General features: G+C 44.2%; 2 protein-coding genes across 2 annotated transcripts in view; one reads left to right on the top strand and one right to left on the bottom strand.

Annotated features, from left to right (window-relative positions):
- btaf1 (BTAF1 RNA polymerase II, B-TFIID transcription factor-associated) overlaps window positions 1-5,889 on the top strand; it is a 32,934-nt gene extending 27,045 nt beyond the window's left edge. The window contains exons 31-38 of the mRNA XM_080016080.1: window positions 175-316; window positions 453-583; window positions 1,090-1,212; window positions 1,515-1,667; window positions 3,317-3,528; window positions 3,839-3,998; window positions 4,479-4,649; window positions 4,896-5,889. Coding sequence (XP_079872206.1) covers window positions 175-316; window positions 453-583; window positions 1,090-1,212; window positions 1,515-1,667; window positions 3,317-3,528; window positions 3,839-3,998; window positions 4,479-4,649; window positions 4,896-5,045 — 1,242 coding nt within the window. The 3' untranslated portion in view covers window positions 5,046-5,889. The remainder of the gene's footprint in view (window positions 1-174; window positions 317-452; window positions 584-1,089; window positions 1,213-1,514; window positions 1,668-3,316; window positions 3,529-3,838; window positions 3,999-4,478; window positions 4,650-4,895) is intronic.
- Window positions 5,890-13,265: 7,376 nt separating this feature from the next.
- The window catches only part of cpeb3 (cytoplasmic polyadenylation element binding protein 3), a gene marked incomplete at its 5' end in the record, with an annotated part of 39,699 nt that continues 36,215 nt past the window's right edge, over window positions 13,266-16,749 (bottom strand). The window contains 1 exon segment of the mRNA XM_080016584.1: window positions 13,266-14,418. Coding sequence (XP_079872710.1) covers window positions 14,191-14,418 — 228 coding nt within the window. The 3' untranslated portion in view covers window positions 13,266-14,190.

Raw genomic sequence — 16,749 nt, 5'->3', positions numbered from 1 at the left:
GAGTTAGTCAAACTGTCTGGTACGACATGCGGTCGGCTGACTGACTGGGGGGTCCTCAGCCCAGGTTTACCAAGACGGCTTGGCCGGCAGGGAAGCCCTGTTCAGGCATTGCCACATATTGATCTGTGGTATTTTTGTATTTTGAATCTTGTTTTTTCCTCTTTGCTGTCATAGAACAACGTCCTGGAGCTGTGGTCTCTGTTTGACTTCCTCATGCCAGGCTTTCTGGGCACAGAGCGCCAGTTCGCTGCCCGCTACGGCAAGCCCATCCTGGCCAGCCGCGACGCCAAGAGCTCGTCACGGGAGCAGGAAGCTGGTGAGATGGCCGCCTCGGATCTCTCCCAAAATATTTTGACTGGACCAACAAATTAAATTTGTTCGGTAGTGGAATTAAATGTTCTTCAAATTATTTTGCCTTAATTTATTTACAAGTAACTCTGTCCCTCCTCCAGGCGTCCTTGCCATGGAGGCACTGCACAGACAGGTGCTGCCTTTCCTCCTGAGGAGAATGAAGGAGGACGTCCTGCAGGACCTTCCTCCCAAAATCATCCAGGACTATTACTGCAACCTCAGTCCGCTGCAGGTACGACCGGCCCCTACACTGCTGTCCTTACTACTTTACGTCAGGATTGGATTAGTCGCAATTATTACTTATTTGACTGATCGCAGTTATTTGAGCTGATCACGATCATTTTGCACAATCGTTCGATTCTGCAATTATGTCTCCGTCCAAATTTAATGGGAATTTTTTTGAACCAGTGTTGAAAATGCCGCAACAATAAAATGCAACTTGGGTGGGTTTCCATCAGTTGACCCAAATTAACAGTTTATCCAAATTGACGTATGTTCCAAACTTAATGGAAAACGCTGGTTTCAAGATTCAACTCAGGCAATAATTTGGTTAAGTTTAATAATCTAGAAATGTTTTTTCCACGGTTTATGTGGGATTAAATATGGGAAGAGAAGGGGGTAAATGATTCTTTGTCACCTTGTCATACTTGCTAAAGCTTGGAGCAGTGATCTCGGCAAAGCCCTGCGTGGGGGGGTGAAGTTCCTCCCTCTGACCCGCCGTCCTCTTCCCACCTCTAGGTTCAGCTGTACGAGGACTTTGCCAAGTCTCGAGCCAAGGTCAGTGTAGAGGACACCATCTCTACGGCCTCTGGACAGGAAGATGAGAAACCCAAACTGAAGGCGACTGGCCACGTCTTCCAGGTCCAAACAAATTCCATAGATTCAAATTTTCCCAATAGTCAGATCAACCCATAACAGGACACTATTATATTTCCTAGTTTGTTTTCTTACAAGAATATTTAGTTCTCACACTCCAATCACAGACACACAGTCACTTACAAATGCAGTATTTATCACTTTTGGGGTTGGGTTTAAGATCCGCACCGATACCTTGACTTCTATGGCCCTCAATACTTTTTCCCGATATGATCCCTATTTTATTAGTTTGTTTTTTTTCCTAAAATGCTGTGGTGATAGAAATAACTGTGGTTTTGTTGTGGCAGGCTCTGCAGTACCTCAGGAAGCTGTGCAACCACCCAGGCCTGGTCCTCACCACGCAGCACCCCGAGTACAAACGCATCACAGAGCAGCTGGCGACTCAAAACACCAGCCTGCGTGACATTCAGCACGCACCCAAGCTGTCTGCACTCAAGCAGGTATGCAGCTACCAAGTCCACCAAAATCAATTCATTCAAGATGGGAGAAGTGATCGGCAAATTTATTTATTTAAAAAATATATATATATTTTTGCTAATTTAATGGTCTGCCTCCTCAAGAATTGAACTTGGCAAATAATTAGCCTGTCTTAAAAACCTAGTGTGTCGCCGTGGACAATGATGTGCGTCGCTTCTGTGTCATTTACTTCCTGGTGAAATCACATGCGCTGATCATTTTATGACCACGTGACTTTGATCTCGCAATGAGTGATGTCACGCTCAGCCAATCAGAAGCTCAATTACTATCCACCACAGTCCACCAAGCAGAGGAGAGATTCTTGGACAGATAGAATCAGCTTCAAGCCATGAGCAGCTTTTGGATTGTGACTCTTTAGACCAGCAGTTTTGCCAGTTTATTATTATTATTATTTTTTTTGCCACATTGAGACTCATTTTTGTAAAAATACTTTTTGAAGACCAAAGCTTGTTTTTAAAACTACAATTTTATTTGAAAATAATGATAATACAAACACACTGAATAAAACAAGGTTGGCTGTTGTTTTAAACGTCTTTCAAATAAAATCATGTTTTCAAAATATTTTAGATGAAATTGTCACATTTAAATGAAATGTTATCAGATTTGTGAATGAACGACATATGGTATTTAAATACCATAAACAAACTGTAGTGTATTGGTATTTCTGATAACCAATTAGGCTACATGGTTGTTTTTTTCACGGTGAGATGGATGGCCTTAAGCATCAAAATTTCAATGACCTTCAAAATGAAAGTCTTGAAACGAAGTGCAAATTGGCTTAACTTGGCTCCTCAGATGTGTCAGGACATTAGACTATTCCTCACAGGTCGTCACTCCCTCTCCGCTCTGGTTCCGGCGGCTCCTCCCATAGAACCTCATCCTTGCTGCCATCCAAGGCATTTGATACGTAGCATCTCTTGATTCTGTTGAAGATGCTTTGGTTGATTAACCAGACGGGAACCACTCTATCTCTTGCACAGATTATCCTTAAATGGCTTGTTGACGACTACTCGCCTGTATTATACTGGGTCAATACGGTACTTTGGTTCCAATCAGCTGAATCAATCCGTTTTCGATTAATCAGCAAATCCACTTGGTTGACTCAAAATCCTGGAGGGGAATTTTACTTCCTGAACCTGTATTTTACTCCTCTGCTCAAAGTTCTCAGCCTTGCCCAAATATAAACTCCTGAACATCCTTGAAAGGGCTTCAGGGAGTCCAGATAGTCAGACCTACAGTGAGGTCACCACACGCCAAGCCGCATTTCCTGAGCCCCGTCCACCTCATCTGATACAAGATGGTTACGTCTGATCACATTCAGTGTGTTCAGCGTTGCACCTGGCAGGACGTATTCCGGTTACCAGGAAGCACTTAAAGCCCCCTGTCCTCAAAGGGAGAAGAAATTCACTTTGCCTTTAGCCTTCTCCATTTCCACCAGAACCCAAACATCCAACGGCCAACTGGCATGTGAACTGAGTCACCTATTCCACTCCTAGACTTTAAAGAACTATACCAGTGTCAAATTGAGTTTTAGCCTGTTTACTCGTCGGCACACACATTTTACATTACCCCTGACCATTTTTGTTTGTTTTTTTTTGTTTCTGTCCTCCAGCTGCTGTTGGACTGCGGCCTGGGCAGCAGTGGGGCGTCGGAGGGCGGCACCGAGGCGGTGGTGGCGCAGCATCGCGTGCTGATCTTCTGTCAGCTGAAGAGCATGCTGGACATTGTGGAGCAGGACCTGCTCAAGCCCAAGATGCCCAGCGTCACGTACCTGAGGCTGGACGGCAGCGTGCAGGCCGGCCTACGCCACTCCATCGTCTCCAGGTCCGGGGGGCGGAGTGGAAAATCAATGGGTCTTTCACTGGGAATTAGAGATTGACTGACGCAACTTTTTCCAATATCAAATCTGTAAAGGCTCAGCCATAAGGAAGACAAGAAGAATGGTTATGTCAAATAATTGTTAATTTGGGGTATTGGGTGCTAGAGCAGGGGTTCCCAAACTGTGGCCCATGACAGACGTAATGTTTCTCTTGAGGCCTCTTTTCACAGCCGGAATCTTACCCTGTTTTTGCCAGAACCCTGTACACCGTGTAAGAATCTCGTATTTATCATTTTCTGGCTACTGTGCCTTTAGGTTTAACAACGACCCGTCCATTGACGTGCTGTTGTTGACTACCCATGTGGGCGGCCTGGGCCTCAACCTGACGGGCGCCGACACGGTGGTGTTTGTGGAGCACGACTGGAACCCCATGAGGGACCTGCAGGCCATGGACCGCGCTCACAGGATTGGACAGGTGCGCCCTCAATCAAACTACCACGTTTTGATTCCAAAAAATTTGAGAACGTTTGTTGTTTCACAGTCCCCCACTCTGTTAATGCAGGTTGCTTGGTGGCGCTTGGACAACCGTTCTTTTAAATTAGAAAATAAAAAAATCAAATAAAAAATTTGGTGACTTAGAGAGCTACTAAAATATACTGATCTACATCAGCATCCTCTGACATAAACCAGTAGATGGCAGCTGATCCATCTACTGGTATCTGGTATCTGTAACGCCCTTTTAATCACATTTGTAAAGAAACATGACTGGGATATGCCAGCTTCACCCAGGGCAGTGTTAATGCTTTCTGGAATGACAAAAGGTCTCCAGTGTCATTTCTATGAACAAGTGTGTTTTCTTAACACCCGCTTGCTACTATTATCTGGTTTACACTATTCATGCCAATCGTTCAGTTTGCCCAGTGTCTTTTATTCAAAACCGCGCCTCGTTCCATAGAAACGCGTGGTGAACGTGTATCGTCTGATCACGCGTGGCACGCTGGAGGAGAAGATAATGGGGCTGCAGAAGTTCAAGATGAGCATCGCCAACACCATCATCAGCCAGGACAACGCCAGCCTGCAGAGCATGGGAACCGACCAGCTGCTCAACCTCTTCACGCTGGACAGGGTGAGTGGAGCGCTGCAACGGCCTTTCCACCTTTTGTCCGACAGGCTTTCCCCGCACATTCCCGGAAATCACCCGGAACGTTGTAATGTAGTTTTCCGGTCATGGAATATGTCCTCGAGTCCGCGAGTTGCCCAGGAAGAGTTCGAATTGAATGTGCAACAATATTTGTTTTAAACCTTGTAAACGCATCCTGGAAAATGATTCCTTGACTCGTTTGGGGAAACCCTCGTCCGTTGTGTGTTTCAGGACGGAAAGTGTGAGAAGGGGGAGTCATCGGCCTCGACCTCGGGGAAGGCCTCCATGAAGTCCGTGCTGGACGGGCTGGGGGAGCTGTGGGACCAGCAGCAGTACGACACGGAGTACAACCTGGACGGCTTCATGAACTCGCTCCAGTAGCAACCCCGCGCCCCCCCCCCCAGAATGGCACCCACCTCTGCAACTATATACTACAACTAGTGAATCTCGACAGTATTCCTGAACATCAGTATCTCAAAGTAATGATGAGATATCTATAGAAAATCATAATTATCAAAAGATAGATTTGTAGATCATGTGTATACATGATCAACCAGTCCAGATGTAGAGGTTGCTCTGAATGCCACGGATTGATGCAATTTGACTTCACTGTAGTTCTCGTGCCCAGCGTGGGCCCGAACACCAAACAGTATTAACCACTTAATATCTTGACCCCTACCCAGAAGGCACGCTATCCCAGTGTCTAAAGATGTTTATAGAAGCCTGAGAAGGCACTCCTATGCCCAACTACACATAAATGCATTTTGTATGGTCGAGGAATGGGGATGTTACCGGTTTAGAAGCTACTCCCAACGTGTTACAGCTTCTCATGTTATTTTATTTTTTTATACAGCAGTTTAAGGGAATTTGGCCGAGCGGTAGCCGAAGGTCCTTTGGGGATAGTTTAGTTGACTTCCAGGAGTGATTTTTTTTTTTTTCCCAGGAGAGTGCCATCCTCCAGGTGGCGCTAGCCTCTACACAAGCCAGCCCAGCCACGCAACGGGCGACTTTCGGCTACCGGGAGTTTGTTTGGCCGTTCGCATAGGAAGCAATGCAGGAGAAGACGTGTCTGAACTGTTCTGCCAACCATGGGTCAAAAATTGAAAGAAGCGACGTTGGAAAGCACTGCACTGAAGCAGCATTACAGGGACTGGATCTTGGGACCAAGCTGAAGCTGGTACCCGAGTACTTGTTGCAAAAGTATTTTTAAAAAAAATATTATAATGCAGACTTGTAAATATTTCTGTAATTGCTGCTCTTTGTTTAAGCTTGTGGAATTGTAATAAATTCTACAGAAATTTGAATATGCATAGATTGTTTTGTTTTTTTTCTTTTCTCGGACTTGCCAGTGGAACAGAAATGACGGAACATCTGCATAGAAGTAAGACACGCGAGGGTTGGACAGTATTGACAAAATCAATTTACTATTTGACTTTTTTAGGGGTGACTGCTGGTGCGTTCTTAACATATTTTACAAGAAATAATCACTTCAGTAATGTGGATGTTCTGACCAAGCAGTTAAAGCCATTGATTAGAATGGTCTGAAGTTTCGAAAACTGCATTACTTTACTGCAATGCAGCTTAAAGACAACGTTTAACGATATTAGAATAACCAAAATCCCGGACGATATCTAGTCTCATTGCAATAGATATAATGCCCAGCCGTAAGACGTGTCAAAATAGGCTTGACCATCCCTGACTTTCAGGGCTCACCAGGTCTAATTTAAAAAATACTTCTGTTTCAACTCTGATGCCAGTATTGCCATAGTTTCTATTCCCCAAGGAAACACGGAGAGAACAGACAAAGGGGCATTGTAACCAGGGGCAGGCTTAGTGATTTGGAGGCCCCAGGCAGGGCCAACGTGAGGCCCTTCACCTTACTGAATGCGAGCATACTGAGTAAACAAAAAATGGAAGTTTTTCTGTGAGCAAAGCTAAATGAAGCATTGAAATGCTCTTCACTCAGGACAATGGGACCTTGGGGGGGGGGGGGGGGGGGGGATTGTGAATAAATTAAATACAATTTTAAATACTATATTTAGTGACTCAGAAGTCCCAAGTCATTCCAGTGAGTCATTTGGTTGTTTTGCTCGCGACTCTCGGGCTCAATTGAGGCTCTGATCTGAAAAGGAAAGCCCTGAGGCAAATGCAGGAAGTAACGGTGCTGATGGGGTCTTTACTGGGCAGAATGTGTCCCAACTCTTATTAGAAATGTTATTGATCCTGTTGGTACTTCTACATGAATACAAATGGATTTATTTTAATGGAAAACGTTGGAACACAATTTTTTTTTGTTACCTCATAAATATATAATTCCAAATAGAATTAAGGACTACTTGAAACCCTGTAGTGTTTGTCTTTATTTTACTTTTTATTGTACATCTTCTTTGTTCTTGAAGTTGACGTGCTGGAAGCAGGAAAAATGGGCAAGCGTAAGGACCTGAGTGACTTTGACAAGGACCAAATTGTAATGGCTAGACGACTGGGTCAGAGCATCTCCAAAACGACAGGTCTTGTGGGGTGTTCCCGGTATGTAGTGGTTAGTACCTACCAATAGCGGTCCAAGGAAGGACAACCGGTGACAGGGTCATGGATGGTCAAAGCTCATTGATGCACATGGGGAGCGAAGTCTTGCCCCTCTGGTTCGATCCCACAGAAGAGCTACTGTAGCACAAATTGCTGAGAAAGTTAATGATGTTTGCTGTGTATGGGGCTGCGTAGCCACAGACCGGTCAGAGTGTCCATGCTGCCCCCTGTCCACCGCTGAAAGCACCTACAATGGGCACGTGAGCGTCAGACCTGAACCATGGAGCAGTGGAAGAAGGTGGCCTGGTCTGATGAATCACATTTTCTTCTACATCATGTGGATGGCCAGGGTTAGGGTCCGATCTGATCCAGCATCTGTGGGATGTGCTGGAACAACAAACCCGATCCACGGAGGCCCCAACTCACAACTCAAGGGACTTAAAGGATCTGCTGCAAACGTCTTGGTGCCAGATATCACAGAACACCTTGAGAGGTTTTGTGGAGTCCATGATTCGACAAGTCAGAGCTATTTTGGCCTCGTAAGGGGGAGCTACACAACGTTAGTGGTTATAAGTGGTGGTCTTAATGTTGTGGCCGATCGGTGTATCTCGTATGAATATGATGGATAAGAGGCAAATTCCTTCGCTCATTCACAACATTTCTGTCTGTGTATCAGTGGAGTGAGAAGTACGTAAACCTTTTAATCAAGTAATTACCAATACCCTGACAGAAAACACCGCCAGTGCAGCGGTGTGCACAAAGCGTTTTAGGGGCGGCGAAAAATGAATCATCTCAGAGAAGCTGGAACCCAGCAGCACTCCGGTGTGACGGGTCTGAGACGCTGCCTCTGTGTGAAGGCGACGGGGTGGTGCAGGCCATTGTTCAGGCGCAGCCGTTGCAGGCTTCGAGTCCCGCTGAGAACCGTAAAGCCGCGTCTCGTTTCTGCCTTATATTCGATGCATGTCTGAATGAATCGTACTGACACTGTGACGAGATCAATGAGATCGGCAAGAGTGCACTGACCAGGCGCGTGCGAGAAGAGAAAAGCAGCCGCTGCGAATTCGATTGGGATTAGATTAGTTGTGGCCTGTAAACTGTCAATATGGATGGGGGTTGGTGGGGTGGGGTGGGGTGGGGTTGCAGTTTTGAATGGAGCTCTGGGACTCGTAGTGTAATCCGCCCAACACAGCCGATCTCACCTCTTCAGTGGTCCTGTCCTAAAATCGCCCCCAAAAACTGTGTGCAGCGGTAAGAGGGGGGTGGAAGAGGAGGTCATGCAAAAAGACCACACGTGTTCACAGCTTCAAATGACTTATGTTTAATACGATTGGTTCATTAGTACAGAAAGGAGGGGGGGGGGGGGGGGGGGGGGGGGTGTTAACGTGGGAACTACAAACTTTGAAGCATTGAGCAGCGATGAGCTCCACGTTTTCCTAATCACAGTTTGAACTGCAACATTTTTATTATTATTATTTTTTTTTTTAGACAACCATAGTTCCAAGTCGGCAACCTGAAAAGCCTTGCTGAGTTGGATCCAGTATTCAAGTTGGGAGTAAAAACCTAGAAAATAAAATAAAATAAAATAAAAAAGCACACACTTATTTCATTATAATTGTTTTTTTTTTTTTGTTTTTTTGTTTTTTTAAGGTACATTTCAAAAGAAGTGGGCTGTTGGTGGATAAGAAAATATCAAACTTCTCCGCCCCAACTATTTTCAGATCACAACAAGGTTCACAGGGTCTAAGACTGGAGTGAAGATACAGTGTTCCGTGCCGTGCCGTAGACCGTTTGGGAACCCCTGGTTCCCAAATCCCTGGTTCCAAACCCCTGGTTCCAAACCCCTGGTTCCAAACCCCCAGGCCGGACTCCAACACGGCCGGTTGCAACTGGATGAACAATCCTTACAAGGTCACCGATGTTTTTTTGTTTTTTTTTTGTTTTTTTTTAAGTGACCGATGCCGAGTGGAAGTAGTGGAAGTGGGAATAAACATTTAGACCAGAATATTTAGGGACGCTTTGGATAATCGCGCTCCCTCCTCCTTGAATTAACCGACTCCCATCTCACCATTTACATTCATCTTTAAATACAATCACACCAGTGTGAGTTTTGCCCCTTCTGTTCCACCCTGCGAGGGCGTGAGACGACCAAAAGTCATTATCGGGGAGCAAAGCTTAAAGACTCGACGTAGAGAAGTGGCCGATCACAGGAGGAGGTGGGTTAATATACGGTTATGTCTGTGGTAGTAGTAGTAGTAGTAGTAGTAGTAGTAATACTGTAGTACTAGTGGTGATAGTTGCAGTAGCAGAAACAGAAATATTAACGCTCTGGTGGGGTTTTCCCCTCACGGTACATCACAACATACTGCACAGTACGCTCCCTTCCGCCAGTTGATCGCCCCGCTTGTTTCCTTCCGTCCAGATCCCACACACACACACACACACACACACACACACACACACACACACACACACACACACACACACACACACACACACACACACACACACACACACACACACACACACACACACACACGGCCATCTCAGCACCTGACTTGTGCACGTTTTTGCGCTGCATTTGTTTCCGTCCGGAGATCCGTTCCGCCCCAAAGCAATGCAGTAACAGTGAGGGAACACAGAAAGCTTAGCGTTTCCAGAATCTAGACACTTAAGAAGCAAAGGTTTCTTTTTTGCTGTTTGTTTGTTTTTTGTTTCGTTTTTCTTTTAAACTTTTAAAATAAAACTAAGTGGCCGACAAACAAAAAATAAATAAAAATAAACTTTTAAAAAGAATTAACGTCATAAAATTAATTTATTCCAAGTAAGAATACAAAATAATATTAATGACAATGACCAGATATGATAATGGTCGAGAAATAAGTCTGTAAAAGAAAAATACAAAATAAAAATGAAAAATATGTAAATATGTTTAAATTCTTTTCTTTTTTAGCAAAAAACTTTCTAAAAATAATGAAAATTTTCTCAGTACAAAGGCTACATTACTACTGGAAGGTACTAGCAGGTAAAGTAGGTAAACACACAGTAGAAAATGATTTTTAGTGAATCACAATGCTTGCAATGAAAATAATTCTGCAATAAAGATTTCTGCCTCTTTTTTTCTTTTTTTTTTTTTTTTTTACAAACAGTACAAACAGTATTGCACATTACAACACACAATCAAGGTTCTCAGCCTTAAAAACAACAACAAAAAAAAACTGGACTAATTCAAGTCTAAGTCAAGACTAGGTCTTGCGTGAAGTCGAAGGCCACCATTTGATTGATGCACCTTTTTTTTTTTCATTTTTTTTTTCCCGGGGGGATCTCGATCAGGTTACAGGCGAAATACTTGTGTATGATTTTGTGTTAAAAAAAAAAAAGAACATCCTTTCCTCCCTCGTTCCAGCCATTCAGTGACTCTCAGAAGTCTTTTTTTATTTATCTCTCCAAATAATGTCAGGCTAAAAAAAAAAAAAAAATCAAATTAAAAAAATCAAATTAAAATCAAGGGTATATGCTGCTTTTTCTTTATATATATATATAAATATATATATATAAATAAAACATAATGGGGAGCACAGACATTTAGGGAAAAAAAGGTTAAAAAAATAACAGAATAAAAAAAGATCTCTTTCACAACTCTGGTAAGTTAGGAAATGATTGATTAGAAACGTACAAAACAAGGGAAGTATCTTCAGTTTTCTTTTCAAGCATCTGATATATTGAGATTGTGATTCTGTTTTTTGGTTTTTTTCCCCCCCTCTCTCTCTTCCTCCTGATCTCTACCACTCGGTTTGCTTTTGCTTTTTTTTGTTGGGGGGGCGGTGGGGGTATTTAACAGAAAATTGATCAGTTTGGAACTCACTTTAACCTCCGCTGTAATATAAAGCAGACCATACTCTCACCGACTAGTTCATGATATTAAAGTTAGAAAGCTCTAGCTCCTTCAGTTCTTGAAAAATTTATTTGAAAATAAAAGCAAATAAGCATGATAAAAAATAAAAATCAACCATCTGTTAAATCTTTTTCTCTCGAAGAATTAAATTAATATATAGATATATATATATATATACTTTTTTTTTCTCATCTGAATAAACTTAGAAAATATCAGTTCTCTTCTAATATATTTCAAAATTGAGGTATTGCAAAAAGGTAATGTCCGCTCCTTTTTCTCTTTTAAACAAAAAGAAGAATCGCTTGTGGAAAACTGTTCCGATACAAAGAGTAGTGCATGACACATGTCGATCATATAGAGAAGGAACAAACATAGAAAAAAATAATAATAATAAAAGAAAAACCTTCTGGGTGGGTGGGTGTGGGTGGGTGGGTGTGGGGGAGGGGGGAGTAAATGTCACAAAAAAACACCCAGAATTCACTTTCATAGGGATATTTGATATTATTATTAGAATTTTTTCTTTTTTTTTTTTTTTTAATCAGTAAAAAAGTATATTCTGCTTCAGCTCGATTAGTTTTCTTCTCTTATAAGAAACAAACAAAACGTCTAAACCCTAAAGCCAAACAGTTTGCGACTAAAACAGAAACGCAGTGGGGTGGGGTGGGTATCAGCCTGGAGACCCAGCGGGAGGCCAGACGTGATGCAGGATCCAGTTTAAATGGCCCCAAAACCCAGTCGAACCCAGTGTAACGAACCCCCGCCCACACACACACACGCACGCACGCACACACACGCACGCGCGCTCACTCTGGCTCCACCGACCTGACCCCCTCCAATGCAGCCGATACGTGGTGTATTTCCTGTGTGTTGCATTGAGTGCAAAACGACTGACCCCTGACCCCAACCCGCCCCGAATCCCTTCACCCACCAGCCCCACCATAGACTTTGATATAAAAATATGTCCACCGTTTTAATAGGTTCTACTTCAAGCTTCGCAGGAAAACAAAAACAAAAACCTACGGTAGCCCAACAAGCGTGTCGTGGCGTGTCAGCCCCCTGCCCCCCGCCCCGCCCCGCCCTCCCAGTGTGTGCAGGCTAAGGAAGGAGGAACTCTGTTGATTGACTTCAAGTCTCCAGTGGTGCCGAGCTCTTTGACTCCCCCTCCCCCCGAATAAAAATCCCACCACTGTCTCCTTCCCTCCACTGATTTCACTGCATATTGTTGCACGTCCAGCTCTCTTGTGGTTTCATCGCCAGCACAGTCTCTCCTGTGGACTCTGTGTGTGTGTGTGTGTGTGTGTGTGTGTGTGTGTGTGTGTGTGTGTGTGTGTGTGTGTGTGTGTGTGTGTGTGTGTGTGTGGGGTAGTAAGCCGAAGTCGCACGTGTGAGCTCTTTGGTTATATTCGGGACTTAACTTATCGTTGGTTGAAAAGGCAGCGGCCGCCTCTTGGTAAAGCTCACTTTTGTTTTGAATCTGTGCGTGTGTGTGTGTGTGTGTGTGTGTGTGTGTGTGTGTGTGTGTGCAAAACACATCTGTGTACATGTTAATGTTAGCGAGCGGCTTCGTGTGTGGTCACGTGCGCGTGTGCGTGACGTGAGGGCATACGAGAGCATGTACGTACGCGTGCGCATAGACTAGATATGACGTTTCACAGGACTTCTACGTCGGACGTCACAGTTCTAGGCGCACTCACAGCTATCGAACTACACATCGTATCAAAAAAATTGCACAATTATATCAACGATCACTGCAAGAAAAAATAAAAAATAAAATAAAAACACTTCACCTACCAGAGAGACAGCTAGAAATTGGGGATTTAAATCCTACATTTAACTGGGATGGGATGGGAGGTGAGTCTGCGATCAAGGAGGAAGGGGGGGGGGGGTTGGGTGTGGTCAATGTGTTTCACCTACTTTTTGATGTTTTCCCACCAAAAAACAAAACAAAAAAAAAAACAAGAGAAAGAAAGGGGGGGAAGGAAAAAAAAAAAAAAAAGCCCCCAGCCTAATGTTCATGTCTATTTTTCGGGTTGTGCAAAACGTGGGATTGGAGACATGAGGGTGAAAGTCGTACTGCATGCAGCGACCTGATGTGAACACACATGCAGCTCTGCTGGGGTTGAACCGGGCGTCGCTCAATTCCATTGTTTCACTCCCCCCCCCCCCCCCCCCCGCCGCCGGCCTGAACGACTTATGGTATCCCGTTCATACCATGGATTTTTTTTTATTTTATTTTAATTTTTTTTTAGCAGCAAAGCTATTGCAGCATTACATTTATATAACACACAAAAAAAAATATTTGTTATAAAAAAATAAAGACCTAAAAAAAAAAAAATAATAATAATAATCTAAAAGCGGGAAAAAAAAAAAAAAATTAATGTGATTGCGCTCGTGAGGTATTAATCTTTAGGTCTTTCAGAGTCCGAACCGAGAGCGGCTATATCAGTGTTATTTACTCTGGGCGATATAGGCCCACACTACTGGATACTTGTTAAATCTCGCTAAATCTTGCACCGCCTATTTTATTTTTATTCTTCCGTTTGCGTTAGTTTCATCCGCCTTTGGTAATTATCGTCATTATTCAAAAAAAATGGTTTTTTTTCCACTAGGGGCGAGATAACTATAATTGTTGAAAAATAAGTGCATGCTCCTTTTACATTAAACTTAAATTATCTATGTCAGTATAGATAGACACAAAACAAGAAAATATATATATTTATATCTTTTTTTTTTTTTAAATATACGTATGATCCCACTGTTGTCTCAGTGAGGTGGGGGTGTGGGGGGGTGGAGGGGTGGGGGTCCAGAACAGGGGGATTTGATAATAGCGTCAAAACACGTGTGTGTGCATGAGATCTGTGCCAAAGTGCAAATTATAAGCTGATTAAACTCCACACCCCCCCCCGAAACACAATGACACTGACTACGATTGGGGGGGGGGGGGGGGGTAGATAAGGAGTCCAAAGCGGCGTTATCTGAGAAAGATCTGATCCGTATACGCTTTCGTTGTCGTCGTTGATGTTGTTGTTGTCGTTTATGAGGCGGGGGGAGGGGGAGGGGGGGGGGGGGGGGAGGGGGTGGTGGGGGTGGTCTGGGGGGTGGGGGTCTTCAGCTCCAGCGGAAGGACACGTGCCGCGGCCGGTCGCCGCCCTCCTTCACCAGCGGCTTGTGGAACTCGCGGCCGGCCCTGGAGTGGATGCTGGCCCAGCAGTACTCGCAGTAGTACTGCAGGCACGTCACGTTGGCACAGAAGAACGGAGCGAACTTCCCCCCGCAGCGCGCGCCCTGGCACTCGTCGCACATCTGGTCGTCCAGGACGTACGGCTTCACTTCCACCTGACGGGAAAATATCACAATATGTTTTTCGACAGAGCGCCTCGATGTGGATGATTTGACTCTGATTTGGGGATGACTATTGGTTCTTTCATAAGATACACTCTCCCTCCACTTTATTAGGTAAACCTGTTCAATCGCTTGGCAGCAACTCATTGCATATAGGCATGTAGACATGGTGAGGATGACTTGCTGAAGTTCAAACCGAGCATCAGAACGGGGAAGAAAGGGGATTTAAGTGACTTTGAACCTGGCGTAGTTGTTGGTGCCAGACGGGCTGGTCTGAGTATTTCAGAAACCGCTGACCTACTGGGATTTTCACGCACAAACCTCTCTGGGGTTTACAGAGAATGGTCCGAATAAGACAAAATATCCAGTGAGCGGCGGTTGTGTGGACGGAAATGCCTTGTTGATGTCAGGGGTCAGAGGAGAATGAGCAGACTGGTTCGAGACGGTAGAAAGGCAACAGTAACTCAGATAACCGCTCGTTACAACCAAGGTGTGCAGAATACCATCTCTGAACGCACAACACGTCCAACCCTGAAGCAGATGGGCTACAGCAGCAGAAGACCACACCGGGTGCCACTCCTGTCAGCTAAGAACAGGAAACTGAGGCTACAATTTGCACAGGCTCAGTAAAAATGGACAATAGAAGATTGGAAAAATGTTGCCTGGTCTGATGAGTCTCCATTTCAGCTGCGACGTTCAGATGGTAGGGTCAGAATTTGGCGTAAGCAACATGAAAGCATGGATCCATCCTGCCTGGTATCAACGGTTCAGGCTGGTGGTGGTGGTGGTGGTGTAGTGGTGTGGGGGATATTTTCTTGGCACACTTTAGACCCCATAGGCAAAAAGGGGGTCCCACCCGGTACTAGCAAGGTGTACCTAATAAAGTGGCCAGTGATTGTATTTACACACCCTAATTATTTGAGAACTACTGCAACTATTAGTCATTCTGTAATTACACTCAATAAGCCGATTACAATCGGGTTAAGGCAATGCTCCGACTATTGCAGCTGTCGCGTAAACACCCGAATTTTATGGAGTTTCTCCTCAACCGTTCAATTTATCATCGCGTGTAAACGGCTGAACCCGGATAGAATCGGCGTATCCCGACTGGCCGAGCGCCTCAAAACCCAGCGATTTGCACTGTTGTTTGGGCAGATAAACTACGGACTCCATGTCGGCGTGTGGTCATTCACACTCACGTTAGGCCGGACGTTTTGGGCTCCGTGTCCTGATCTCCCTGATGCCTGGCTGACGTTCGTGGTCCAGCTTCAAGCAGATGCAAACCCTTTCCTCACAAACCGATTCAAGCTTTCCCACTTTACTTTTGCTTTGGGCGCTCGTAATAAATACTTTGATTAATCGTGTCAGCCTGTCGGAATGTTGGCTCTGAGCAGCACTTCATCAGGTTAAACTATTCTGATAAAACTTCTTATCTAAGTCTATTCTGCTCACATCTATTCGTTAATGATAAAAAACAAAAACAAAAAAAAAAATTTGCCCAATTTAACTTATTCACCACACGATTCAAACGGCAAATGTGAGACAATCTCCCCTTGTTTCCCCCTCAAATCTGCAGGGGCTCACGGGTGCTTCCCTCAGGATGAGATCTGATTGAAACTGCCCACCAGCAAATTGACTATTAGCTCTGCAGACAAGGAATATCGGCAGCGTTGCCATGGAAATGCCTCAGCGCTGAAGCACACACTGAGCTCATTTAATTTTGGCTGCAATAGAAAAATAAATAAATAAAAAAGTATATACACACACACACACACACACACACACACACACACACACACACACACACACACACACACACACACACACACACACACACACACACACACACACACACACACACACACACACACACACACACACACACAGCTTCTGTATATATATATTATATATTGTCGATTGTGCTTTTAAACCAAATGTTTTTTTATTTTAATTTTTTTTGTAAATTGCTTTGAATGAGAGAAATTAGGAAAGGGCAGAAAACAGACGGCGTGTTATAAAATCCAGACGTGTTTCCAGCGGGGCGTAATGGATCCTGCTATTATCCTATTATCATGGATCACCCCGTTTACACTTAATGGAGCGAGTTTGGCGCTTTGAGTTTGTGAGGAGGGGAAATTGGAAATAAAAAAAACGATTATTCGCCCGACTGAACTCCGTGACCTTGAACAGAGACCCGGCCCCAGTGCTGCGACGGACGAAACAGAGCGATGCACCGGGGATACAGTGCAAATAAATGGATCGAAGAATGATGCAAAACTCACCAAATAAATTACTACGGTATACGCGCAGCTTTTTTGAAAAGGA

This window comes from Zeus faber (genome assembly GCF_960531495.2).
Source record: "Zeus faber genome assembly, chromosome: 16".
Classification (NCBI taxonomy): domain Eukaryota; kingdom Metazoa; phylum Chordata; class Actinopteri; order Zeiformes; family Zeidae; genus Zeus; species Zeus faber.
This window is presented reverse-complemented; position numbering and strand designations above follow the sequence as displayed.